This window comes from Cervus elaphus, chromosome 2, assembly GCF_910594005.1.
Source record: "Cervus elaphus chromosome 2, mCerEla1.1, whole genome shotgun sequence".
NCBI classification, from domain to species: Eukaryota; Metazoa; Chordata; class Mammalia; order Artiodactyla; family Cervidae; genus Cervus; species Cervus elaphus.
This window is the reverse complement of record NC_057816.1, coordinates 32631118-32657068: the sequence shown is the minus strand read 5'-3', so window position 1 is coordinate 32657068 and position 25951 is coordinate 32631118. Positions and strand designations below refer to the sequence as shown.

The 25951-nt window shown below is 46.8% G+C and overlaps 1 protein-coding gene across 10 annotated transcripts in view; it reads left to right on the top strand.

Annotated features, from left to right (window-relative positions):
- The window catches only part of TENM4 (teneurin transmembrane protein 4), an 826321-nt gene that overhangs the window by 774109 nt on the left and 26261 nt on the right, over positions 1-25951 (top strand). For all 10 annotated transcript variants that reach the window (XM_043875712.1, XM_043875709.1, XM_043875667.1 and 7 more), the window contains 3 exons: positions 1242-1396; positions 7007-7884; positions 23532-23704. In XM_043875712.1, the coding sequence (XP_043731647.1) occupies positions 1242-1396; positions 7007-7884; positions 23532-23704 (1206 nt within the window). The remainder of the gene's footprint in view (positions 1-1241; positions 1397-7006; positions 7885-23531; positions 23705-25951) is intronic.

Below are 25951 nucleotides of genomic sequence, written 5' to 3'. Positions count from 1 at the left end.
GTATGTCTGACTCCTCTGATTCTAGACGTGTGGTGTCAATATCACCTGGGAGCCCTGGTCCTAGTCCCAGCCACCCTGTGAGTTATTAACGGTATTTCCGGGAGTGAGACCAAACAGATGTGTGTGTATAAATACATGTATTTAAAGATTCTTCAGGTGATTCTTATCCATAGCACTGGTTAAGAAGTCCTCACTTACTAGAGTGTTTCTCAAACTTTGATTTATGTCATTTTACATCATTATCACCCAGGACACTGGTCAAAACTACAGGTAGCTGTCCAGGCTGCACTTGAGATTTTGTGAAGCAGGTACCTGGGGAAATAGTGCGTTTTAGCTAGCTCCCAGGTGATTGTCATACACATCTAAAAGTGAGAAATACAGATCTAGAACAATCTTTTCGTTTCATAACTAAGAAAACAAATGCAAGGACATCCAGTGACCTGCCCGAGGTCACACAGGTGGCCCTGGAGAAAGTCAGCAGGTGGGGTAGTCTAGCAAATGGAGGAAATGAATGTTGAATAATTCATTGCGCCTTTTTTAGACATGAAATTCACCAATAGTCCCTACACAAATCCAAAGGGTTCTTTTTTAGGCTCTATAATTCAAAAATAACCAACGAAACTAGAATAGTAATAGAGAACTCCCTGGTGGTCCAGTAGTTAGGACTCTACACTTCCACTGCAGGGAGCCTGGTTCGATCCCTGGTCAGGGAACTAAGCCAAGCCACATGGCATGGCCAAAGAAATTAAGAATTAGAACAGAATAATATCAAATAGTAATAGACTAGAAAAGCATGAGGGATAATTGTCCTGGAAGAAAAGAAAAATTACTGCCATCAAGGATATTTGATGCTTATAATTTCAGGTCTTCAGAAGTAGGTTAATTTACATAGTCCACCATTTTGACATTGAAATGTTCCTCCTTGCCACTGCATCTAGTGCTTGACTCCCAGCAGTTATGAGTCTAGATTTTGTGGATGACTGAGATGATAGGTAAATATCTCCAGAGGCAGCAAGGTAGAACAACCAGAGGCCTGGAGAATCTGAAGACCTGGGTGCTGATCCCCGTTGTGCAAGCCCCTGGGCAGCTGTCTCCTCATCTTCAGAGAGGGGATGAATGTCGTGGGGAAGATCTAATCAAATCACAGAGGAGATGTGCCCGTCAGCCTGCATGTTTCCATGAGTACGCAGGTTGTAACCACCTCTAAGGCTGAACTTCCTATTTGGGCTTCTCCACCCCAGGCATCACGGTGGACAAGTCGGGGCTGATCTACTTCGTGGATGGCACCATGATCAGACGCATTGATCAGAATGGGGTCATCTCCACCCTGCTGGGCTCCAACGATCTCAGCTCGGCCCGGCCCCTGAGCTGCGACTCTGTGATGGATATCTCTCAGGTAAGGAGAAGGCTTCGTCCGCTGGGGCCCTGGGTCAGCATGCTTGTCCTCTCATGGGCACCCGGCTCGCCTGCTGGCCGTTCGTCTTTGTAGTGCACAAGGCTTGTAAGCGCACTCTTGGTGCAGGGCCTCTTAAGAGCACGAAGGACACTCAGATGGGTCCAGCAGAGTGTGGGGCTCTGGAAGGTCTCCATCAGAGGTGACAAGTGGGTGATACAGGAAGACCCAGAGGACTGAAGAAATCTGCCCCATATAGCCCTCAAAGGCAGGAGAGCCTCACATAGTGTAAATTTAAATCCGTAACCTCATGAAGTCACAGATACTCAAACACTGTCTGTTCTCCTCCTGGGCTGTAAGCTATGTGAGGACAGGAATTCTGTCCATCTTTTCTTCTGCTGTAACCAGGGGGCCTAGTACACAGGAGCACACCCAATACTTGTTTGTTGATTAATTCGTTAATGGATTGATTGAATCCCGGCTTTGCCACTCACCAGCTGTATAACTTTAGACAAGTTGCTGAGGTCCTCTGAGCCTCACTTTTCATATCTCTAAAATAGAAATAATTGATGTTGGCCTGGCAGGATTGCCTTGAGAATATGGAAACAGTGTATGCAGGGCTCCAAGCACCACTCAGCACTCTGTAGGTGATCGCTACACAGAAATTCTAGTCCTACTTTCACAGAGGAGGTGACATTTGTGCCAGCTTTTGAAGGTTGAATAGGAGTTTGTTGGGTGACAGGAAGAAAGGAGACATTTCACACAATGGAAACTGCATGTGCAATGGTACAAAGATGTTAATGGGCCGGAAACATTCAAGGAACTTTGGAAGATTGAACACTGAGCATATGGTTCTTAGAAGGAAGCAGCAGGAGTTAGAAGTGGAGGTGTGCTTGGAGCCAATTAGGGAAGGACTTACCTTACCACACCAGGGTTTGAACCTTAGCGAGTGGACTCCAGGAGCCCAGCATAGACCCAAGAGAGACACAAGGTCCCTAGTTTGTCCTACAGCGACTTGAGAAGGGATGTGTCCTTTATTGCTCAATTGTTTAGTAGAATCTGGCTGGAGCTGAATCAGTGAATATCCATCTTGTCAAGATTAGCAAAGCCAGAGATAGGAGGAGGTTCAAATCACATTAAATTTCGAGTTGGTGTTAGCAGTGGGCACACTTGGCTTTGTAAACCCCCTCACTTCTAGGGGAGCATGCATACAGGCCCTTTGCTACTCACTGCCAACCTGCTGCCTGGGTTCAACAGGTGACGGAGGCTGGGAGGCTTCCCAGCTCGTGCCCACCTCTGCTCCCAGCGTGTCGCCGAGCTCCTTCCCCGGACCTCAGGGCTGCTGCGGGGGGTCCCGCAGTCACGTCGCTTCCCTGTCCGATGCTGGTGTGGTTTCCTTCTGCACCAGCTACTGATTGTTATGCTCCTGAGTGGGAATCTGTTCTCTACCACTCGTCTTTCCAATTTGGCGGGCTTCCCCTTGCTGGCTCGAGGGTTTCCCTCTCCGGTCTGTAAGCAAGCTTGATTTACCCCGTCAGGAAGCGGCCACAGTCTGAGGATGTTATGTCCAAGTCTCTTCAGTTCTCCTAATGGGTCCTCCACCAGCCAGCACAGGGTGCCGAGAAATTTCAATCCACACGTTGGAAAATTGTGCAGCTTTAGCTGGAGGTGCTGCCAAGCAGCTAGATCAAAGGCTTGAAAGACAACTGGCATATTGGGGAGGGGGAAAAAAATCCACACTTAAATTCAGAAATCCTGGACTGAAATCTCCTTGCCCCTGGTCCTCACCACCCTCGCCCGAATCGAAGCACGGGATTCTTTTCACCACGCTCTCTGACATAGCCATGAACTCTCATACGTGCATATGGGAAGGGGCCTGGCTTTAGTTCTCAGAGCTTCCTCCATCACAGTCACACAGCTGCTCTGCTGTGCTGGGTGGAGCAGGGAGATGAGGCAGAGAAATGAGAAACAGCTCAGAGGCAAGAATGCAAAGGGGAGAACCAGGGAGCCCGCTTGGACTGAAGACCAGGTGGGAGGAGAAAACAGAGGGAGGCAGAGAGTAGAGACGTAATGGGAGACGCTGCCACCTGTCCGGAACACCGTTTCAGAACCCAGCATTCGTTCGCAACTCTGCAGCCTGCGGCCACCACAGATACTCAATATCACCCTGTCCATAGTCCAAAATGAACTTCTGAGAACGTACTGCGTGCAGGCACGCTTACAAATGGGGACACAGAGGTGGGTGTGCCAACTTTTCTTGGTCAGCTGTCACCATAATCCCACATGGAGTCGCAAAGAGTCAGACACGACTTAGTGACTGAACAACGACAGTAATCCCTCAAGGTAGGTATCACATACCCCATTTTATAGATGGGGAGACAGGCTTGGTGGAGGAAAATGTGATTATAAATGCAGAACTCTGTGCTAGGTTCCCTCAGGGGTGCGGAACGGAAATTTTTTTCATGATATCATGTAAAACGTTTTGAACTTCTTTCCCCGTATGTAGAAGGGGGTAATAAATATTACATAAGAGCCCCACACAGTGTCTGACAGCTAATAATGGGCTGTAGGTATTCATTCTCTTTGTAATTTACAAAGAATTTCCTTGTGCGTCGTCTCGTTTGATCCTCATGACTACTCATATAAGATTTATTAGCACCACCTACATATGAGGAAAGAAGTTCAAAGCGCTCATGTAACTTGAGGAAGATCACACCTGTGGTCACTGGTGGACCGAGCTAAGAAGTGAAGTGTCCAGACCCCCAATCCCTCCCTCTCTCTATGCCATTCACCAGTCAGCCATTTTTCCATCCATTCGATGATCCGTTTTTGCAAATAACTCTGCAATGAGGCAGTCAAGTCAGGGAGCTTTAAGGCAAGGGATGCTCCAGGGGAGAGGGGAGGGAGCTTGATTCCGTCTCAAGATGACAGAAGTGCAAGCTGGAGGGACCTCAGCAACAGTAAAGTCTCCTTCCTCCGTTCTGGCGATGGGAGATGAAGCCTCCACGTGATCATCCCTAACAGGGAGGTAAAATCAAAGCAGCCTAGGTACTTGGTCCAGAACCGTCACGCACGCACGGTGACTCCAAACGCGCTTCTTTCACCTTCTTTCCTGGGTGGCTGTGTGCACGTGGGCACGCAGGAGAGAGTAGGAGAGGCTTGTCCTTCCCTCCTCCCCCCTTCCTCTCCCTCTCCCTCCCAGGCTCCCCCTTTCCCACCCTCTCTCCCCACCCATCAAGAAGCCCTCTTTTCATCATAATGACAGGCAGAAAGGTCTCGGCAAGCATGTCCCCAAGGCGCCACAGGGCCAGAGGGCATAAAATATTTAGCAGCCAGTGTTGACAAGAAATGGGCTTTAGGAAATTGAAAATTCCCCTGTCACTTTAGAGTAAACTGTGTTCTTGATGCAGCCGAAGGCAGCTGTGATGCGGTGCTCCGGGGAGTGCTGGGAAGTGTGAAGGGAGGCAGCCCAGCCGCTGGCGCTGGCGTTGCCTGGGGCCCCCTGTGCTGTGGGGCAGAGGGGGCCGGGCCGGGGGCGAGGGAGCACGCAGACCGTCGGAGCAGCGCAGCTGGCAGGGCCTGCTCCGTGCTGAGAAGGGCCCTGAGCTCAAGGGCCAGATGGAGGTGGCCACGTCTCATAGGTGTATTATCTTCTGGGATTTCTTTCCACCGTAGTCAACTCCCACATGCGCATTGCAGGAAATATAAAAAATTTAAAATGACAAAGAAGAAAGTTAAAATTACCTCTCCTCCCAGTACCGGTTAACATTTCGGTATATAACCCTGGAGCTTTTAACCCCTGCTTCTGTGCATCATCTATCATCTGCTTTATTGTTGTCTGTCTTCCCCAGTTGGGATCACACTGTGCTTACTGTTCTGCAAACTGTTCTTTCCACTTAATACGCAGCAAACATTTTCCCATGTCAGTAAATATCCATCTGTAACATCACTTTTAACTGCTGCACCAAGTACGCTAACCTATGGGTGAACGAAGTGGACTATAATTTCTTCATCCAGGTCTCTGTCATTGGGCATCTGTGTTAGTTCCAGCCTTTCAGCATTATTAAAAATGGCTGTGATAAGCACCTCTGTAGTCAGGGGTGTACACGAGTAAATTTCTGGAAGAGAAATTGCTCACTGAAACGTATGACATTTATTTAAATAAACCCCAAGTTGGACGGAATGTCAAGGACTTGTCAGGGGCTCAGGATCCTAAGGCAAAGAGTCCCCAGCAGTGGGGTGGATAAGGCAACTGCAGGCAGCAGCTGTCAGCCTACATGCATTGTGGCTGGACCTCTTGGGGAACACATTTGGCAAAGGGCTTCCCTTAGTGCCAGCACCTCCCAGGGCGAGATATTCAACATCCCAGCCTCCAAGGCCACCAAGGCAAGAAACAGCATCCTCACCTTAGACCTGCCAGCTGCAGTCCCCTATGGGCCCACCTGCAGGCCAGCCCCCTGGGATCCCTGCTGGCATCCCAGCCTGGCTCAGAGGAGGCGCAGACCTGGGGCCCAGGACCTCTGAACCCTCCATTCCCATAGCTGACATTGTTCTTCTCTCCCAGGTGGACTTGTTCTCTGAGGTGCTAGAAACCATCATCCAAAGCAAGGTATCACCAACTTCAGTATGTCTGTGCAGGAGCCTCCGAGGGATTTTGTTGAAATGCCAGTTCAGATTCAGTAGGTTTGGGGTGGGGCCTGCCATTCTGCTGCACTGACCAGCTCTCAGGCGATGCCAGCGCTCTCAGGCATCACCCTTGAAGGAGAAAGATGCAGTTTTGGTTCCCAGGCACATATTAGGATCATCCAGAATGCTTTTGTGCCTTTGCCAGAGCCCCATACCCAGGGATCTAATTTAATTGATTTAATTTAATTGATCAGAGGTGGAATTTTAGCATCAGTACTTTCTTAAATCACCACGGGTCCTTCCTGTGTAGCCAGATTTGAGAATCACAGGTCTGCACCTATGTCAGACGGGGGCCAGGGTTGCTTTCACTTTCCATCCCCAGCCCCTGGCAGTGCATGTGTTACTCCATGAACTCAAAGAACTAAGAAATCCTTTTTCATGCATTTAGCAGCAATTCATGTAAGATGTTTCTTAAGCCTCTAAACAACTTCTCCTTCAGCCTCCAGACTCCATCTGCCCTCCCCTCCCACCTCCATACCATTAGCTGCCATTATTTGAGCACTTCCAGAGGGTCAGACCCTCGGCACTATGGTCATTACTTATCTCACAGATGTGAATATTGAGGCTCAGAGAGGCAAAGTAACTTGCCCAAGGTTGTAAGCGGGGGGACTGGGATCTGAATCCCGGCCTGTCCGACTCCGAAGTCTCTCCTCTCACCTGCCCCTTTCGTCTGTTTGTTTGTTATCCCCTTCTTTGTGTTTCGTCAGTCTGACGTAGACCATCAGATGTCTCGGTGGGGCTCTCGCGTGGCTTCTGTCTGATCGGGGGCCGATGTCCACGGATGATGACAGGCTGCTGTGAGGGTCAGGCAGGACTGCCTGTGCTGGCGCTCGATCCCCTCTACACGACCCAGGGCTCCACGGGGTGTGGGGCGATCAGTGGCGGGCCCCTCGCCAGGCATCTGAGTGTCCGTGTTTCCATTCTCAGGTTCGCCTGGAGTGGCCCACAGACTTAGCCATCAGCCCGATGGACAACTCGCTCTATGTCCTGGACAACAACGTGGTCTTGCAGATCTCTGAGAACCACCAGGTGCGCGTCGTCGCCGGGAGGCCCATGCACTGCCAGGTGCCCGGCATGGACCACTTCCTGCTGAGCAAGGTGGCCGTGCACGCAACCCTGGAGTCAGCCACCGCCCTGGCCGTCTCTCACAATGGGGTCCTGTACATCGCTGAGACCGACGAGAAGAAGATCAACCGTGTCAGGCAGGTCACCACCAGCGGAGAGATCTCACTGGTTGCCGGGGCCCCCAGTGGCTGTGACTGTAAAAATGATGCCAACTGTGATTGTTTCTCTGGAGATGATGGTTATGCCAAAGATGCGAAGCTGAATATCCCGTCTTCCTTGGCCGTGTGTGCTGACGGGGAGCTTTACGTGGCTGACCTTGGGAATATCCGAATCCGGTTTATCAGGAAGAACAAGCCTTTCCTCAACACCCAGAACATGTATGAGCTGTCCTCCCCGATTGACCAGGAGCTCTACCTGTTTGATACCAGTGGCAAGCATCTGTACACCCAAAGCCTACCGACGGGGGATTACCTGTACAACTTCACCTACACCGGGGATGGTGACGTCACGCTCATCACAGACAACAACGGCAACATGGTCAACGTCCGCAGAGACTCCACAGGGATGCCCCTCTGGCTGGTCGTCCCGGATGGCCAGGTGTACTGGGTGACCATGGGCACCAACAGTGCGCTCAAGAGTGTAACCACACAAGGACACGAGTTGGCCATGATGACATACCACGGCAACTCTGGCCTGCTGGCCACCAAGAGCAATGAAAATGGATGGACAACGTTTTATGAGTAAGTATCAAGACCAGGCCATTTGGTGATTTTGTTTCATGGGTGCATTGTAGAATTAGAGGTAAACTGATGAAGTGTTCACTTATGGATGTTTTTTATTTTAATTCACTTGAGATGCACACATGACCTATTATATGTTCTGTATGTTAATAACCCAGAGGATTACTCCTAGGAAGGACCATGGTGTGTTGGAAAAGGCGTGAGCTTTGAAGTTAGAGAAGCTGGGCTTGAATCCAGCTTTTCCTGTGGACTTAATCTCTCTAGGCCTCAGCTTCCACCTCTGTAAAACGGAAACCTTCCTCCATGGACTCTCTACAGGGAGGTGACATAGATGGAAAATACTTGGTGAAGTGTCAGCATCTCCACATGACCACTCTCCAGAAATGTGGCAATGGGAGAAGGAACAGTTATGTGTGAAAGAAATGTCCACATAATCCAAGTCCACATCTTTTTTTTTTAATTAGTTTATTTTTTGTTGAAGGATAATTGCTTTACAGAATTTTGATGTTTTCTGTCAAACCTCAACATGAATCAGCCATAGGTATACATATACCCCCTCCCTCCCATCTCCCTCTCCATCCCACCCCTCCAGGTTGATTCAGAGCCCCTGTTTGACTTTCCTGAGACACACAGCACATTCCTGTTGGCTCTCTATTTCACATATGGTGATGTAAGTTTCCATTTACTCTTTCCATACATCTCACCCTCTCCTCCCTTCTCCCCCTGTCCGTAAGTCTGTTCTCTGTGTCTGTTTCTCCATTGCTGTCCTGTAAATAAATTCTTCAGTACCATTTTTCTAGATTCCGTATATATGTGTTAGGATACAGTATTTATCTTTCTTTTTCTGACTCACTTCACAAGTCCACATCTTTATGATTCAAAACTTTTTCTTTCACTTTTAACATTTTGGATGGAATTTATGAAGTGCATTAGATGCCTCCCTTCTCATTTTACAGGCATAAATCTTTCTTTTATGAGTCAAGGTCATTAATAAGAAACAAGGCATTTGATGCTGCCATATTGATCTCACAGAAACAGCAGTGTCTGGTCCTGAAGACAGATCTCAGCTCCCTGCCCTGGGATTGAACCTGGGTAACCTGGATGAAAACCAGGAATCCTAGTCACTAGAAAACCAGGGACTAGAGGCTAGAAGTAAAGTGACCCTGACTCTTGCCCCAGTTTGAAAGCAAGTATGTTTCAAGGAGGCAAAAACTGTAAAAAAACAGAAAGCTTGTTATTAGAGACACAGCATAATGTCTGGGAGAGCACACAGGAAAATAGTTTGTTTATCTAACTCAGAAGCAGTGCAGAGGTACACACCCAGCCAGAAAGGGTATGGTCATCCTCTGTAATGAACAGGAACGCAGTAAGTCAGAGAGACACACCCAGAGACAAGTGTGGGCGTCCTGAATGAGGAGGAGCACAGTAGGAAGGTGATTTAAATGACTTAATCTAGGATCGTCCTTCCGGGGTTTTGTTTACTTTTGACTGATTGTCTAGTTTCTTTCTTCACCCCTGACTGGTCCTAGGAGCACCCCCCCCAGGATGCCTCAGCACAACTTCACTAAGGTGGATCCCGCCACAGAGGCCTGTGGGTGCGTATCCACACTTACAGGGTGGGGTCCCCTCCCTTTCCTCCCTTTTGACCCCAAGGAGCCTCCCTACGCTTGGGCACCTCAGGAGTGGGCCTCTTACTGCTTTAGTTTAGCAGAGCTCAGCTTTTGCCACTAGCTTTGTCCTTGGAGTGTCTGGGTGAGAACAAAGCTTGAATTTTACTCCACTCAACAAATAGCAGGTGTCTAGCCCGGGGGCCCATCTGTCTCCTACCTCGAAATGAAGCTAGTTCCCGGGAAATGCAGCTATAGACCCGTCCATTCCTGCCTGAAGTGATTCTAAATGGTTCCTTCCTTAGCTCCTGTGCCTAATCCTTAGTTTTATCGCCTCCTCCCTCCACGTGGTGCTATCATATCATTGTTTCAGTCGTGGTGGCCGACTTCAGTAGCTCACTTCCCTTCTCTTCATCCAGGGTAGGGGTTCTTAAATGGTGTAGTCAGAAAACCAGACATTCAGCTTATTATAATCCTCGCCAAAATTAAATATGTATATATATCTCCAGGGTGTTCCTCTATGAGGTATTTTAATGAATAGACTTGTAACATCTATTTCTACTTAGATCCTTTTTTAGCTTCTTTTTGAGGTCTTAGCCATGTTCCACACAGCTGAGACTGTCAAATATTAGACAAGTACATGGGAGACAGGGAGAGAACTACCCTCGCTGCCCATCACCGATGGGCTAGGAACTGTATTACTGCATTCCGGCCGCGAATCATCTCTGGAAGAAACAGACACTGAGGCTCAGAGAGGCTCATTTGTTCATCGTTGTCTAGTGAGACCTCACAGAACAGGGATCACAGCCCACGTCTGTCTGATACCAGAGCTCACGCTCCTGCAGCTCTGCCCTGCTGCCTCCTGCAGAGTTTGTTAATCCCAAATCAACTTGAATCCTTGAACCCTAAGTTTTTCTCAACCTTGATAAAGCATCAGTTTCTCACAATCCTAGAGTCCCAAACAAAGGGAGCTATCATAGATTTTTGAATACAGTTTGCCCCAAAAAATGTCACAGTGGTGTGTACAAAGTTCACTTTCTAAATTCCCTTCTCCAAACAGGCACCTTGTTAATTACAGAAGTAGAAAGACAAAGATCCAGGAAAACAGCAATTATCTTGATTAACTCATCGAAATGGAAATACGTTAAATAATTCAATTTTCCCCCAGTTGCCCAATGGAAATCCCTTATACATTATTTAGCCAATACAGGGGTTTCTTTGTCAGAGCAAGTTGGTGCCCTCGATTCATTCTCAAGGTCACTCCCTCTAATCGCAGACTGAATGCTTACACATCACTGCAGACATTACTCTCAACCAGCCCTGAAATTGAAAAGCATTTCCTACACTTCTACCAGCAAGGATCCCCTTCCCCTCTCCCTGTCTTCCTTGATGAAATTATATAGCCATATTTGCTGGTTTATGAAAAAGGAAAAGTTAGTACCATCGCTTTTCAGAAAATAGCATTTGGAATTCCAAAGTATCTACTTCATAGCTATATGCAGAAGCAAAAGATAAAAGCCCTAAAAGAAAAAAGTAAAAGTCACTTTTTTGAGATCCAACTGTGTACCAGGCTCTTTCCCACTTAATCTTCACAGCAACTTCAGATGGTAGAGATTATCAGTCCTGTTTTTTACAGGTGATTAAACCAAGGCACAGAGAGAGTAGGTAACTAGTCCAAAATCACACAGTGAGAACTTAAGAGAGCCAGAACACATGTCTGTGTTCTTTCAACTACACTGATTGGGTTCACCTAAATTCTATGTAACTTATCTGTATGTTAGGGACTAAAGTTGTATCTTTTTCATAGGGATAGTCTGGGGTTCAAATTTTCAGTAAGATAAAATATGGAAAACAATATCTGACTCATCATAGGTACTCGAATGACAGCTATTGCTATTGCTGTTATTATTTCAAGTAATATTAGTATTAGCATTTCAAGCAGTAGTACGAGTAATTGCAGAGGTGTTGTTTGGGCATGAAAGCAGCTGCGAGTCAGCTAATCAAAGAAACAGACCACAGTTGTAATTGAAGTTAGTAGAAATTAGAGGAGGGCTTCCCTGGTGGCTCAGATGGTAAAGAATCTGCCTGCAGTGCAAGAGACCCAGGTCCGATCCCTGGGTTGGGAAGATCCCCTGGAGAAGGGAATGGCAACCCACTCCAGCGTTCTTGCCTGGAGAATTCCATGGACAGAGGAGCCTAGTGGGCTACAGTCCATGGGGTGACAAAGAGTCAGACACAGCTGAGTGACTAACACACACACACACACACACACACACACACAGGAATTAGAGGGCAGATCAGAAGGGCAGACTCAGGTCTCAAGTCTGAGGGATGAAGGTATGAACCAGGAAAGGGGTCAGATTCCTGAGAATACCCAAAATGGACGGGAAAGAGGTACACAGAATGGGTCCAGGAAAAATGGTTCAATTCAGGTTGTGAACATAGCAAGGATACCAGATACTTATTTTTATTGGATATTTGCCATGTGATTTCAGGAGCAGGCTGACTTCCAGACCCATGTCTCAACAAGACAGAAATAATGCCTGACCTATCCCATTTTAGGGCCATTATGGGGATCAAAAGACTAAGTAAATGCTGAAAGTGAAAATACTTTCAACTTATGTTGCTCCCAAGAAGTTATGGTATAAAAATTATTATCATTATGGTATTTCTCAACACAGATTTGGACAGATTTTGCCAGTGTACATTGCTCCAGCGAATTTCCTACTTCTAGGTCCAAGAGGCAGCTTAATGGATTCCAAACCAAAATGCTCTAATACTTTAAAAAAAAAAAATCAGCCCAGGCTTGCCTATAACACTGGCTATTACTGAAACAAATTTTAAGTTGGCTTTATCGACCCTCTCAACAGATTAATACATCTAACATAAACATCTCACATGTCAGAGCAAGCAGCTTGGCTTAAAGTGTTTATAATTCTGGGGAATCAAGGATCCTTTTCTTCCCTCAACCCAAAGATCTGCCGGTCGGAAACCTAAAAAGGGTCTGTAATGCTTTCATCTCTAGCATGTGGCAGCATTAATTTCAGACTTGGGCTCCTGGGCTGGTGGCATTTGCTGGCTAAGAAAATGGCCTGACAAGAAGAGGCAGGTTCCAAAATTGCCTTATGAGATGGGCGAGAGTAAGTTTCATAGGGGAAGTGGCTCTGGCACCCAGAGCCCTGTGACAGCTCCTGTCATCCTTATGCTCAAGCTATCTACCCTGAGACCTTAACTAATGCCTCTCTGTACACGCTTAGGGCTTGCCAACCAGGAGGTGCTCAGTAACTGTTTTACGAGTGAAATTTACATTCGGGAGGGAAGGGAAATCAAGAAGGGAAGGGAAAAAAAACATGCTGTCCTGAGAAAAATATGAGGTTTACATCGCAGCTATAGTACTGCCAGTGCTCCTAGCCGGAAACAGAATTCAGTTCAAATGGTTCCAATGAAGAGACTTGGCTTCCCATTTTTGCTTGAGGATATAAGAGCCAGGAAAAGCGTTGTTCCCATCCTTACAATGAAAATAAGCCAGACACATGGCAAATGCATGAGTTTTCCTTGAACTTCTCTGAGGTCACAGGGCAACCAAGTGGCCAGGTCTTCTACAGAGTGTCACATCACAGACAAGATGTGGGTGCCAGCTTCCCTGGGGCGGTTGCAACTAGTCCCTGGGAAAAAAAGTGTTCAGCTTGGGGAATTTATGAAGATTAAATGTGTCCTGGCCGGAGAGTATGTAGCCCTTGGAGGCTGCAGAAATTGGGAGCGTCCACATTCTCGAAAACTTTTCTCCACAAACCCCAGCAGGTACTACAAAAAAAAGGTAGGAAAATAATCCATTGTGGTAGACCTGGAGGAGGGGTAGGGCAGCTGCTGAGGGAGGGGGCGCAAATTTCTGCCTGCTTCACTCAGACCCTTCTCACCTGATCTCCCATGTGGAACAAAAGCCTTAATCTGTGGAGAGGACAGTGAATGCTATTCTACCTAGGCCCTAAGGAAAAACAAAAAAATTCTGACTACTGCTGGAAGAGGAGTAATGGGCCCCAAAGAATAGCCTGAAAGGGACAGGAGCGCTGAAGAGGCCACACTCCTGAGACTCAGGGATACATGCAGATATTGATATAAGACTGAGGCTCAATGAGAACAAGAGAGAATTCTCTCAAGCTTCCCACCCACCACTGCTAGCTAAAAAGCTAAACATAACCATGAAAAGTGGAATACTACTGGGAAGGAGATAAGAAGGATACAAGAGCCTAAAAAGAGACCCCTTCTGAGGCTGGGCACAAAGATGGGACCTAAAACTGAGAATAGAATAGGCACATTGGGAGAAAGAAAAAAAAAACCCTCTGGCAAACTAGTTTCACACACTAAATACAAGATATTGCTGGAGGAATGTAAAGCCTGTGATGCATTAAGGTTAGCCGTAGAAATAACACATTTCAAAGCCAGCCCAAATCCTAACTAAATTAACTTAAACTCTCTCACTAAAGTGCAAGCAGGAGAAAACTCATACCCCAAATCTACTACCTCAGTCTCTACTGTGCTACACAAGACGTCACACTTTCAACTGAATCTACAAAAAGGCAAGAAAAAGCAGCACTCTCCCAGGAGACAAAGATATCATCAGAAGAACACTCAGATGTGACACAGATGTTGAAACTGTCTCTCAGGAATTTAACAAAAATTATGTTGGGAATTCCCTGGTTGTCCAGTGGTTAGGACTCTTCATGCTCACTATGAAGGGCCCGGGTTCAACCCCTGGTCAAGGATCTAATATCCTGCATGCCAGGCAGCCAAGATAAAATACTGTGGTGAAAAAGGTGGACAATGTGCAAGATCAGATGGATAATTTCAGCAGAGAAATGGAAACTGTAAGAGAGAATCAATTGGAAATGCTAGAAATGAAGAACACAATGAAAAGAACACAAAGAAAAGACAATGAAAATTGTCTTTTATGGGCTTATCAGTAAAGTTGAGACAGCTGAGGAAAGTAGATAGATCAATAGAAATTATCCAAACTGAAACACAAAGAGGAAAAAAAGAAAAAATATAGAACTGGGCATCTAAGAATTGGGAGACATCAACTGCTCTAGTATATACATTTAATTAGAATTCCAGAGGAAGAAAGAAAGAACAAGACAGGAAACACATTTGAGGAAATAATGGTTGAGAACTATCCACATGTAATTAGACACCAAAACCACAGACCAAAATCTCAGAAAACACCATGCAGAATAAGTACATACACACCCATAGATATCTATGCATATCATATTCAAACTGCTGAATACAAAAGAAAAAGAGAATCCTGAAAGCAGTGCCATACAGGGCCTTTTTTTTTTTTTTTTTTTTTTTAACAGAGGAGCAAAGAATCACAGCAGACTTCTCATCAGAAGAAGAAATTTGAGAAATACCTATAAACTAGAAAACAGAAATGCTGAAAGAAAGAAAAAGACATCTGTCAACCCAGATTTCTATATCCTGCAAAAAAAAAAAAAATCTTTCCAATGAAAAAATGGTATAGAGTTATAGGCAAGAATAAGGGAACGAAGGAAGGATGATGAGGCACCCAGGCTCTAAAAACACTGAACAACCATTTACCAACCCTCAGGCTGAAGGGCAAGGCAGGGAAGTAACAAGATATTGTTACTAAGCCCAGTGAGAGTTGCAGCCATGTAGAAGGCATCTGGTAGGAGCTATAATTTGGGGTGGATGCATCCGTTATTAGAAATACGGGACCAACGGAGATAGAGAGTAGGGAAAACTTCTCCTCTTGACCTGCAGTCTCTTACCACTGCCTACCATTGGCTGTACCCAACCAGAAGCAAGCCCGCAAAGGCGGCCCCAGGGATGCAGTCTGCAGAGGTCAGCCTGTCAGGGCACAGGGAGGGGTGGAAAGTGAATCTGAGGAGGGAGCAGAGAATAAACAGCACAGCCACTGACTGGCTCTGACACTGTTCACATAAATGGCAGAGCAGCCAGGGTTCAATCCCAGATCTACCTAAGAACTTTCTAGCAGATGCATGGCCTCAAATATAACATCAATGAGAGAGAAGACCTACGGAGGTAGGGTGGGCCAGCTCTTGGAAATCCTAAAGGCTACAATTCATTATTGGAGTTAAATCTATGGGAAATGGGCAGCAAGGACAAATTTTTATTGCAGAGCCAACAAGGAGCCTGCCTCTGTGCAGTTTTGGAGTAGTTACTAGTTTAGTAATGCCACTCTGTTATAGAGACCTGGGGTCAAGGGATCTGTGGGTGTGCATGGGCTGTGAACTGTAATTATTCACAGAGAATACAGTGGCCATTTCCTCTTGTTGATGATGGTGGTGTTTGGAACAATCATTAGATGAAAGTCCTAAAAAAGCAAATCTTTATTTTCCAACTAAAAAGTGCCCAATCAGCAAAAAGTTAACTATCAGAAAGGCAATGTGGCATTTTCCTCACCAAGCACATGTAGTGAAGTGGATCAAGATGTGAAGTATTGAGTGTGAAGAAGAAATGCTTGCAGTATGTGTGAAGATAGCTTCTAGTGGTCCTCTTCTGACAGCCAAGTTTGCAGCCATGGCTATGAGTCTATGAATCTTCTGTGTGTGTTCTTTCTCTGTAATCCAAAGATGCTTTGGAAAAACAAGTCAAGAAAAGTCAGTGGGGGGAAAATAGTGAGAAACCAATCTCCTGCCTGTCTCCAGCACAACCCCAGGTGGGGGCTGAGCCTCACTGTAAAGTTAACTGTAGTGGAAGCAAAGAAAAGTGTCTCAAAGAGAAAGCTGTCCATCTTGTCTACACACTTCAGAGTTCCAAGCACAATCTTTTCTTTAACATAGTTGAACACAAAGGTTTTGATTTGTAACAGCACCACCTTTCCGGGAAGCTTGATGAAAGAACACAGGCTTTAAGATCAGACAGACCTGACAGAAACTATATGCCTCTGTTAGCCACGTGATCTTAAGCAAGTTAGTTATCTTTTCTGAGCCTCAGTTTCATTGGTTGTGAAATGATAATAATCATGTTCACCTCCAAAGATGGCTGTGAGCACAATGCTCAGTACCTAAAATGTACTATATGAATATTAGTTACCTTTCCCTTCCTTGCACAGAAGGTGAGGGGTAACAGGGGTGGAGTTCTTAGTTATTCTCGTGCTAGGTCTTGAAAAAAACAACAATACCTACTATTCATTCACTGTCCAAGAAATATGTACTGAGTGCCTTTTACATGCTGGGTCCTGCAACAGGCACGAAGAATACAAACAAGGTCCCTACCTTCATGGAGCTTATATTCCAGTGGGAAAAGAGAGACAGCAAACAGGTAAGCAAGTAAACAAGATGCAAAGTGAAAACAGTAAAATAAGATAATGCAGGGGTCCCCAACCTCCAGGATCTAATGCCCAGTGACCCAAGGCAGAGCTGATGTATTAGTAGTAGAAATAAAGTGTATAATCTGTGAAACATGCTTGAACCATCCTGAAACCATCCCCTGCCCCCAGTCTGTGGAAAAGCTGTCTTCCACGAAACTGATCCCTCGTGCTGAAAAGGGTGGGGACCGCTGAGTGATGTGATCAAGATGGGAGGACCCATCAGAAAGGGTGACCAGAGAAGGCCTTGCTGACATAATAGCATTTGAACTAAAACGTGAGTAATAAAAGGAACTAGCCCTATCAAGGTTAGAAGGAAGAGCATTCCCAGCAAAGAAAGCAGTCAGCATGAGCACCCCAAGCCTGGTTTGCACTCAGCATGTTCAGAAGCAAATGGAATGGAAGGCAGAAAGTATGAAGGAATAGGCTTCAAGGTAAAGTTGAGAAAAGCAGGGAAAAAAAGAATGAGCAGATCATTCCACCTACACTCACTCATTCACATTATTGAGCATCTACTCTATGGAAAATTCTTCAAGAGATGGGAATATCAGAACACCTTACCTGCCTCCTGAGAAATCTGTATGCCGATGAAGAAGCAACAGTCAGAACTGGACATGGAACAACAGACCAATTCCCAAATTGGGAAAGGTGTATGTCAAGGCTGTATATGGTGACCCTCCTTATTTAACTTATATGCAGAGTACATTATACAAAATGCCGGGCTGGATGAAGCACAAGCTGGAATCAAGATTGCTGGGAGAAATATCAATAACCTAGATATGCAGATAACTCCACCCTTATGGCAGAAAGCGAAGAAGAACTAAAGAGCCTCTTGATGAAAGTGAAAGAGGAGAGTGAAAAAGTTGGCTTAAAGCTCAACATTCAGAAAACTAAGATCATAGCATCTGGTCCCGTCACTTCATGGCAAATAGATGGGGAAACAATGGAAAGAGTGACAGACTTAATTTTCTTGGGCTCCAAAATCACTGCAGATGGTGATTGTAGCCATGAAATAAAAAGATGCTTGCTCCTTGGAAGAAAGTTATGACCAACCTAGACAGCATGTTAAAAAGCAAAGCCATTACTTTGCCAACAAAGGTCCGTTTAGTCAAGGTTATGGTTTTTCCAGTAGTCATGTATGGATGTGAGAGTTGGACTATAAAGAAAGCTGAGCAATGAAGAACTGATGCTTTTGAACTGTGGTGTTGGAGGAGACTGTTGAGAGTCTCTTGGACTGCAGAGAGATCCAACCAGTCCATCCTAAAGGAAATGAGCCCTGAATATTCATTGGAAGGACTGATGCTGAAGCTCCAATACTTTGGCCACCTGATGCAAAGAACTGACTCATTGAAAAAGACCCTGATGCTGGGAAAGATTGAAGGCAGGAGGAGAAGGGGAGGACAGAGGACAAGATGGTTGGATGGCATCATCGACTTGATGGACATGAGTTTGAGCAAGCTCCAGGAGTTGGTGATGGACAGGGAAGCCTGACATGCTGCGGTCCGTGGGGTCACAAAGAGTCGGACACAACTGAGCAACTGAACTGAACTCTATGCCAGGCCCTCCCCTAAGTTCTAGGGATACACCAGTGACCGAACAAAGGTGCTTCCCTCAGGGAGTTGACAGTCTAGTAAGGGCGATCTCATGGGGTCCCGCAGGCGCTGAAAGGAACTGGCATTGAAATATGTTACCTTGCTTGACCTTCACAGTATCTCCCTGAGACAGGTATTGTTACCCATGTCTTACAGAGGAGAATTCAGAGACACACAAGGGTTATGCTATATAACCTGCCTGAAATAATACCATCTGTGGCGGGGGTTGAATGGTTAGCAGGGAAGCAGAACTGAGTGCCTGCCCTCTAGGGTTGCATTGCTGGCAAGTGTAGAGCCTAGATTCAAAACCTAAACCATCTGACTCCAAGGACCTTCCCACACTGACCTGTTCCTTCAGTTATTCTGCGATAGAAAGGAAGAACATTGGCCAGTAATTTAAGTAAAGCTGCAACAGATGTATCTAAGCCATTGTCCAGAAGTTGTCCCTCATGGGGCTGGAATCCAGACCCTGCAGATAGAGAGACCTGTCTCCAGCGTCCTGCTGGGAAGCACCCGCATCCTTTCCCTTAGCAAATGGGTACCAGGAAGAGAGAGGGATGCACCGAGGCAGCCACAGGGCAAAGGTCAAGGTCCAGAGAATGGGTAGCCCCAGCTCCTCCCCACAGAAGCACGGCTTCAGATGGGATAATCACAGGAATTGATCAGGTGGCAGAGAGAGTCAGTGGCCTTTCTCAAGCTCCAGAAAGCAGTGAAATGAGTGAATAAGAGACAAGAAGATTCTATAAATGGGCTGTGCCGTTTGATGTTCATTTAATTAAGACATTCAGTCCTTCTAATGGAAAATATGAAGAGTGGAAATTACTGCTTTTTGGCCATCTCCTAGAAAGCCAGATCTTGACAGCATCCGGCCTTTTCATCATATCATCTTCAGGCTCAATTTAATTATGTATTACGGGCCACCTTCGATAATAATTACAATTGTCTGCCTTTATGCAAAGCCTCTTTCTAGCCTGGAAGCTAAAGCTCTGGGGAGATGCCTGCGGAGATTGCTCAAGTATCATTTAGTGAAGGCGGTTGTTTCCATATTTGTGCGTTCAGCAGGTGCTCACCAGGGACCTACTGTGTGTCAGGCCTCTCTAGGTCCTGCAGCGGGTGGCCTGTGAGTGAATCATGGTCTCTCTTCCCTGAAGAAGCAGGAAAGAGGCCTTGCACACGCAATCCTGCATTCATTTATCTATTCGGCCACCACCCCCGGCTCATATTCTCTCTCCCAGCCCCCATGCTAGGGAAGCTGAGATGAACCGAAGGCCAGTCCTCCAGGGTCCCATGGCTGGCAGATGCTGTCATCCAGATTCCCAGCCTGTCTGTCTGACCTCACAATCCTGTCCTGACTCAGGTGCTCCGAGGCCAAAGCAGGAGACAGGTTGTCCATCAGCTGTTGTGATGCAGGGGGCACATTCCAGAGGATCACTGGGAGAAGAAGGGATGGGGAGACCAGTAGGTGGTGGCATTTGAGCAGGGCTTTGATAGCAGTAGCATCAAGGTGACATGAAATTGTCCAGGCAAGAATACTGGGGTGGATAGCCATACCTTTCTCCAGGAGATCTTCCATACTAAGGGGTCAAACTCAAGTCTCCTGCATTGCAGGCAGATTCTTTACAATCTGAGCCACCAGGGAAGCCCAGTGAATAATCTATCAAGTCAAAATTGTAAGACTCCAGAACTCCTTTTTAAGTATTTTGCACGGTGTAATAAAATCTTTTTTTATCCAGATAGGCCAGGAAATTAGATTAATAAAGAGTGTGTACATGGATCATAGGTGTTCAAAGAACCTGACTAGAACAGCATACCCATCCCGTGAAACTGTCAGACTGAAACCGATCTTCCTGTTACCTTCCAAGATGACTGGGGATCTGACAGCACTCAGCTTACTCATAGACTGCAGTTAAAGGGACAGAACGGGGTTTTTGTTGGGGGAGGGGGGTAGAGAGCAGGGAGTCTTGATTTGGAGCTCAAAAATTGGGGATGCTGTAGTCCTATTTGGCCTACAGGTTGTTATTGGCAGATGTCCTCTAAATGACATACTTCTAAAATTACCAGCAATTTAAAAAGTCCTCTTCCCCAAGGTGGCCATGCTCATGAGGCATTACTTGCCTTGTCACAGCACTTTTCTTTTCTTCTTCTTCTTTTTATTAATGTATGTATTTGGCTGGGGTCTTACTTGCAAAGCTGGCAGACTCAGTAGCTGTGGCGCACGGTCTTAGTCGCCCCGGGGTATGTGGGGTCTTAGCCCCCTGACCAGGGATGGAACCCACGTCCACTGCATTGCAAGGCAGATTCTTTACCACTGGACCACCAGGGAAGCCCCGTCACAGCACTTTTCTAATGATGAAAATCATCCGTGTTAATTATTAAAAATATTGAGACTATAAAATGCATATAAAGAAGCAACTAAAATCCCCTGTAATTCTAGCTCCCAGAGATAGCTGCTGCAAACATTTTTGTGAAATTCCTTCCTGTTCAAATTTCCAGCAGCCACAAAGGGCTAAAAAGCACACCAGCCTCTCCCAGAATTAAGGGGAGCAAAGCTGTGGGCTCCTCCAGGTGAGAGAGGCCTTAAGACAGACAGTCCAGATCTTTAACCCAAGACTGCCCACAGCGGTCTTTCAGAGTCATGCCCTCACCCTCTCTGAGAGGCACTCTGCACCTCTCACCCTCCATTCCAGGTCAGGCCCTCACCGCTGCTCTCCGCTGAGCCAGACTGACCTTCCCTTAAAAGAACCTGACTTGGTACAAAGAGAGAAAAATGAGAGAATCATGACAGGAAACAGTTTTCCAAATCCTTTAACTGCCTCTGAAAGTGAAACTCGCTCAGTCGTGTCCGACTCTTTGCAACCCCATACATCCGCACAGCCTTGCCCCATCCAACCCCCAGGCCTGAGGTTTATGGTTGCAACCCCTGCTTTTCTTGCCATCATGGAAAGGGCATCCATTCGCCTTCCTCAGACCTCAGCACCAAAGATTCAGCTCACCCAAAGCCCCTTGGCTCTCCCCCTAAAGTCAGTCTTGAGTCAAGGACTGGGCTTCACCAACACCTCCGCTATGGCAGACTGCGCCCGGGGCTATCATTCCGTGATCAGTACCAGCCAGCCATGGGGACAGAAAGAGTGGGCGGATGGCAGAACCCATGCAGCATCCAAATCTGACCTTGAGCAGAAAATTGCTCAGCGAAGCCCTGCCTGGTCTCACCTACCAAGTCTCACCTGAAACCATAGGAGCTACAGGGCCCCAGGGGCCCATCAGGAAGCCAGGCCCAGCTGAAAGAATCAGGAGAAGAAGAGCCAGGATGGAGCTAGACTTTCAGGCCTTTCATTTCACCACAGTTAAAACCCTTTTCTCTGGCACCCAGAGAACAGCTTTACCCCAGTAGTAAAAGCTGAGCAGGAAAAGAAGTCCAGCGGGAGACCCAGAGTACACGAGGGAGACATCCACAGCTGAACCCACGCTGCAGGCTTGAGCCTGAGTAGAAGTCAGAAACATTGGCACCTGGGCGAAGAACTTTATGCCCGTTCACCTGCGTGTGTGCTAAGTTGCTTCAGTCGTGTCCAGCTCTTTGTGATCCCGTGGACTGTAGCCTGCCAGGTTCCTCTGTCCATGGGATTCTGCAGGCAAGAACACTGGAGTGGGTTGTCATGCCCTCCTCCACGGGTCTTCCCCACCCAGGGATCGAAGCTGTGCCTCCTGCATTGGCAGGCAGTTTCTTTACTCCCACCTGAGAAGCCCATCCCCATTCACATACAAGTGCAGAAAGGCTCTTCAAACCTGCCTGTTAGTAGCCAACTCCCTGCCATCTGCCAGCCTCTCTGTAGCAGGTAGGAGAGCACACGCCATGGCCACATGTAAATAGGTGGTCTGGAAGCACTCTCTGAAGACAGAGAAGCAAGTGTCGGCTTGCAAGCAGAGAAATCTAAGTTCAAATTTCGACTCTATCACACTTAGCTGTGTGACCTGGAACGAGTGACTTCCCTTTCTGAGTGTCCTCCAAAAAAGAGCTAATATGTGTCTTTTAGACTAGTTGTGAGGGTTAAGGGAAAGAATGTATGAAAAGCACTAGCACCGTATCTGAATGCCGTATTGTGGGTGTTGAATAATTTTAGGTTATTTCTTTTATCATCAGGAGAATGGGAGAGAGAATCAAATTCACTTGTGATGCTTTAGAAAGACCACACCAGAGCAAAGCTGTGGGTTTTGAGCGCTGCTTGGTGCCAGATGTGAAATCTAGATGTGAAGAGGCTGCAGGAGCCCATCTGTCTAGCCTCTTCTGTGGCAGCAGAATCCTGGTCTGAATTCAAAGGCCCCTTTTCCCAGGCTCTGTGGCTTCCTAGGAAGCCCCATGTCTAGTGCTGGTTGGGAGAAACCTGTTTAACCAGTTCTTGTGTTGGGGGGACGGGGAGGTTTGAGAAGGTATTCATGCATCCACTTTGACTCCTTGCCTCTGGGAGTCGCCCAGCTCTAAGACTCTGGATCATCCATCTCAGGGGTGTGTGTGTGTGTGTGTGTGTGTGTGTGTGTGTGTGTGTGTGTGTGTGTGTGTGTGTGTGCGCATATGCACATGCTAAATCGTGTCCAGCTCTTTGTGGCCCCATGTGAACTGTATGTAGCCCGCCAGGCCCCTCTATCCATGGGATTCTCCCAGCAAGTATACTGGAATGGGTTGCCACTTCCTGCTCCGGGAATCTTGTTGACCCAGGGATCGAACCTGAATCTCTTAGGTCTCCTGCACTGGCAGGCAGATTCTTTACCACTAGCGCCACCTGGGGCACCATCATCTGGCTCTTAGTGAGTGAGTATTAGCTCATAGCAACAGGGCACTTCCACACATTGCTCACAGGAATCCTGGAGGGTGGGGAGGGCATCTCCACTCTACAGAATTAGGAAAGGAAGACTCAAGAGAGAGAAGCTGTCTGCCTGCAGTTGAATATCAGCAGGTGGAGTTGTGTCCAAGGAGATGTTGGAGACATGGAAATGTATCCGAGCAGAAAGAAAAGTGGAACATAAAAAACCATGGCATGAACATGCCAAGCTCCAGCAATAGCACCATTATATCTCTGTTACTCAGAGCCACCCCTTGGTTTTCAGGTATGACAGCTTTGGCCGCCTGACAAATGTGACCTTCCCGACCGGCCAGGTGAGCAGTTTCCGAAGTGATACAGACAGCTCAGTGCATGTCCAGGTGGAGACCTCCAGCAAGGACGACGTCACCATAACCACCAACCTGTCTGCCTCAGGTGCCTTCTATACACTGCTGCAAGGTAAGCCAGCCAGGGGACTGGGGACTTGGAGACAGTGGGGTGGGGAGGCCCCCTCTGGAGAAGGATGACACGAGAAACAAGCTGCTACTGCTGCAGCTGCCCAAGAACAGAAAAGCATGACAACTGGATTCTCGCTGTGGCATCACCTGATTTGCAAAACACACCAGCCTGAGCCCTGTAGAGTCTCTCCCGCAAGCTTCAGAGTAATATTTCATTGTCTCATCCCTTTATCAGCAGAACAAAGGGTAGAGAATCCATTAGCTGCTAATCCAGGTGACCTCGCTATTCTGCCATTCCAGTGGCTCCCAGATTAAAGACTGACTCTCACTCTGGTGCCTGGCGAGGACAAAGGACAAGAATAATTACACCTAATTATGAAAGGGATTTGGGCCTTGGAGAAGGCCTCCCTGAAACTTGGGTGAGAGTGCCTTGTCCCTCTTCTAGGACTCTATGGAGAAGAGTCCCTTTTCTGCGTCCATCAAATAAACCCTGCTGTAAGTTGATCTTTCAGCTTCAGATAAATCACAAAGAAGTAATCTTGCTGTGAATTGCTTGCCACGATTGTTCTCACGGGGCGTGGTGACCCAAAGTGGAGCTTGTAGTTTTGTTGGACTTAGTAAGCAAGAAAGAGAAGAAGGGGTCACTAGGGAAAGTCTTATTTGATGTTTTTCCCTGGCATACTCCCCAAAGCTTTGACACAAAGCCATAAAAAGAGTCTTGGTCTGAGAGTCAGAGCCCCAAATTCTAGTCCTGACTCTGTCACCCCATCACCGTGGCCCTCAAGTTTCTACTCTGGGGAAAGAAAGCAAGCTAGAGTCATGTTGAATGGTGCCCGGCAGTTCCAGGGCAGACATACCGGGCCCCTGCACATGCTGTACCAGCTCCGGAGTGGACTGGGTGGAGTCACTCTTCTCTGATCCTCAGTTTCTGGGTCTGGGAAATGGGGCTAAATTACAAGTCCTGCTTCCTAGGGCTGCTCAGACAGTTTCTTCAGACAACAAACATAGAGGGACTGGCATGGGCCAAGCACATAGTACTGCTTAGGAAGTACTTGTTGGATTAATTAACTAATTAACAGGCACTTTGATTTACCGTAAGAGAATAACCATGTATTTCCACAATCATTTTTACCCCAACTATAGTCCTATGCCTTTAACAAAACTCAAAGAACAGTATCAGTTTCCAGTCAAAGAAAGAGAAATCAAGCCCTGGAATTCCTTCTTCACCAAACACCTTTAGCAGTGGGTTGGGACAGACCCTAGGTATTTATTCCTGAGAAAAGGAACCAATTCCTAGCCAGCCAGGGTTCTGACTGACCAAGGACGAGAGGGCAGCTGATGACACACAAACATCTCATCCTTCAAACCTGTTTTCTTCCCTGTGGTTAAGAATTGCCTCCTCTGCTCCATACGTCTGAGCCGGCTTGCAACATTTTTCTCAAAAGTTAACGCAGGCCGTCTAATATTTAGACAACTTTTAAAAATTCAAAAGTGACACATCTCCTCAGTTTTTAAATGTAGCATCAATTTAATAACAACTTTTCAGGTGGAGGGGGCCGGGAGACGCACTGTTCAAAATCCATACGAGGACTCAAGACACATTCCAATTTCAGAAACATTAAAATGTCAAAAGTCCATCTTGAAATCCAGGAAAGCTGATACCTCTCTCTCCTCTTTGGTACCTCTGCCAAGCTCTCTTTCCTCATTTCGTACCAGACTCAGATGCTCGGTTTTGCAGCCGCTTCAGTAGAGTCTTTGTCAAAAAAGCTCATTCGGTTTCATCTTATGTCTGAACTATGGGAAGAAATAAGAAGCAGCTACTAATGAGCAGCAGCCTTGGGAAGTCACAGCTCACATTAAACGGGGATCGTTTGAGATGGGGCCTCTGCAGATGCTGTTCCATCCGCAGGCACCGTTAATGGACATATGTGGATTCAGCAAGGAACAGCTTTAAAAGATAAATTGACACAGGCTTTTTCACTGTTCAAAGGGAGTAAAATACAGATTGTCACTGAATAATGCATGGCAAGTTTGAGGCAGATTTTAGAATTCTGTGTGTGTGGGAGAGAGAAGGGGAGAAAGATGGTGGGGGGAGGGAAGATTCACACACACACTTCCTCACAGGGAAGATTCAGTGAGGGTTCCCTGCAGAAACCACTGTATCCTCATTGCTTGACACAGCCCAGTGTATATTTAGTCTGATCCAGCAAATGTTTACTGAGCACATGCAATAATAACAACAATAGCT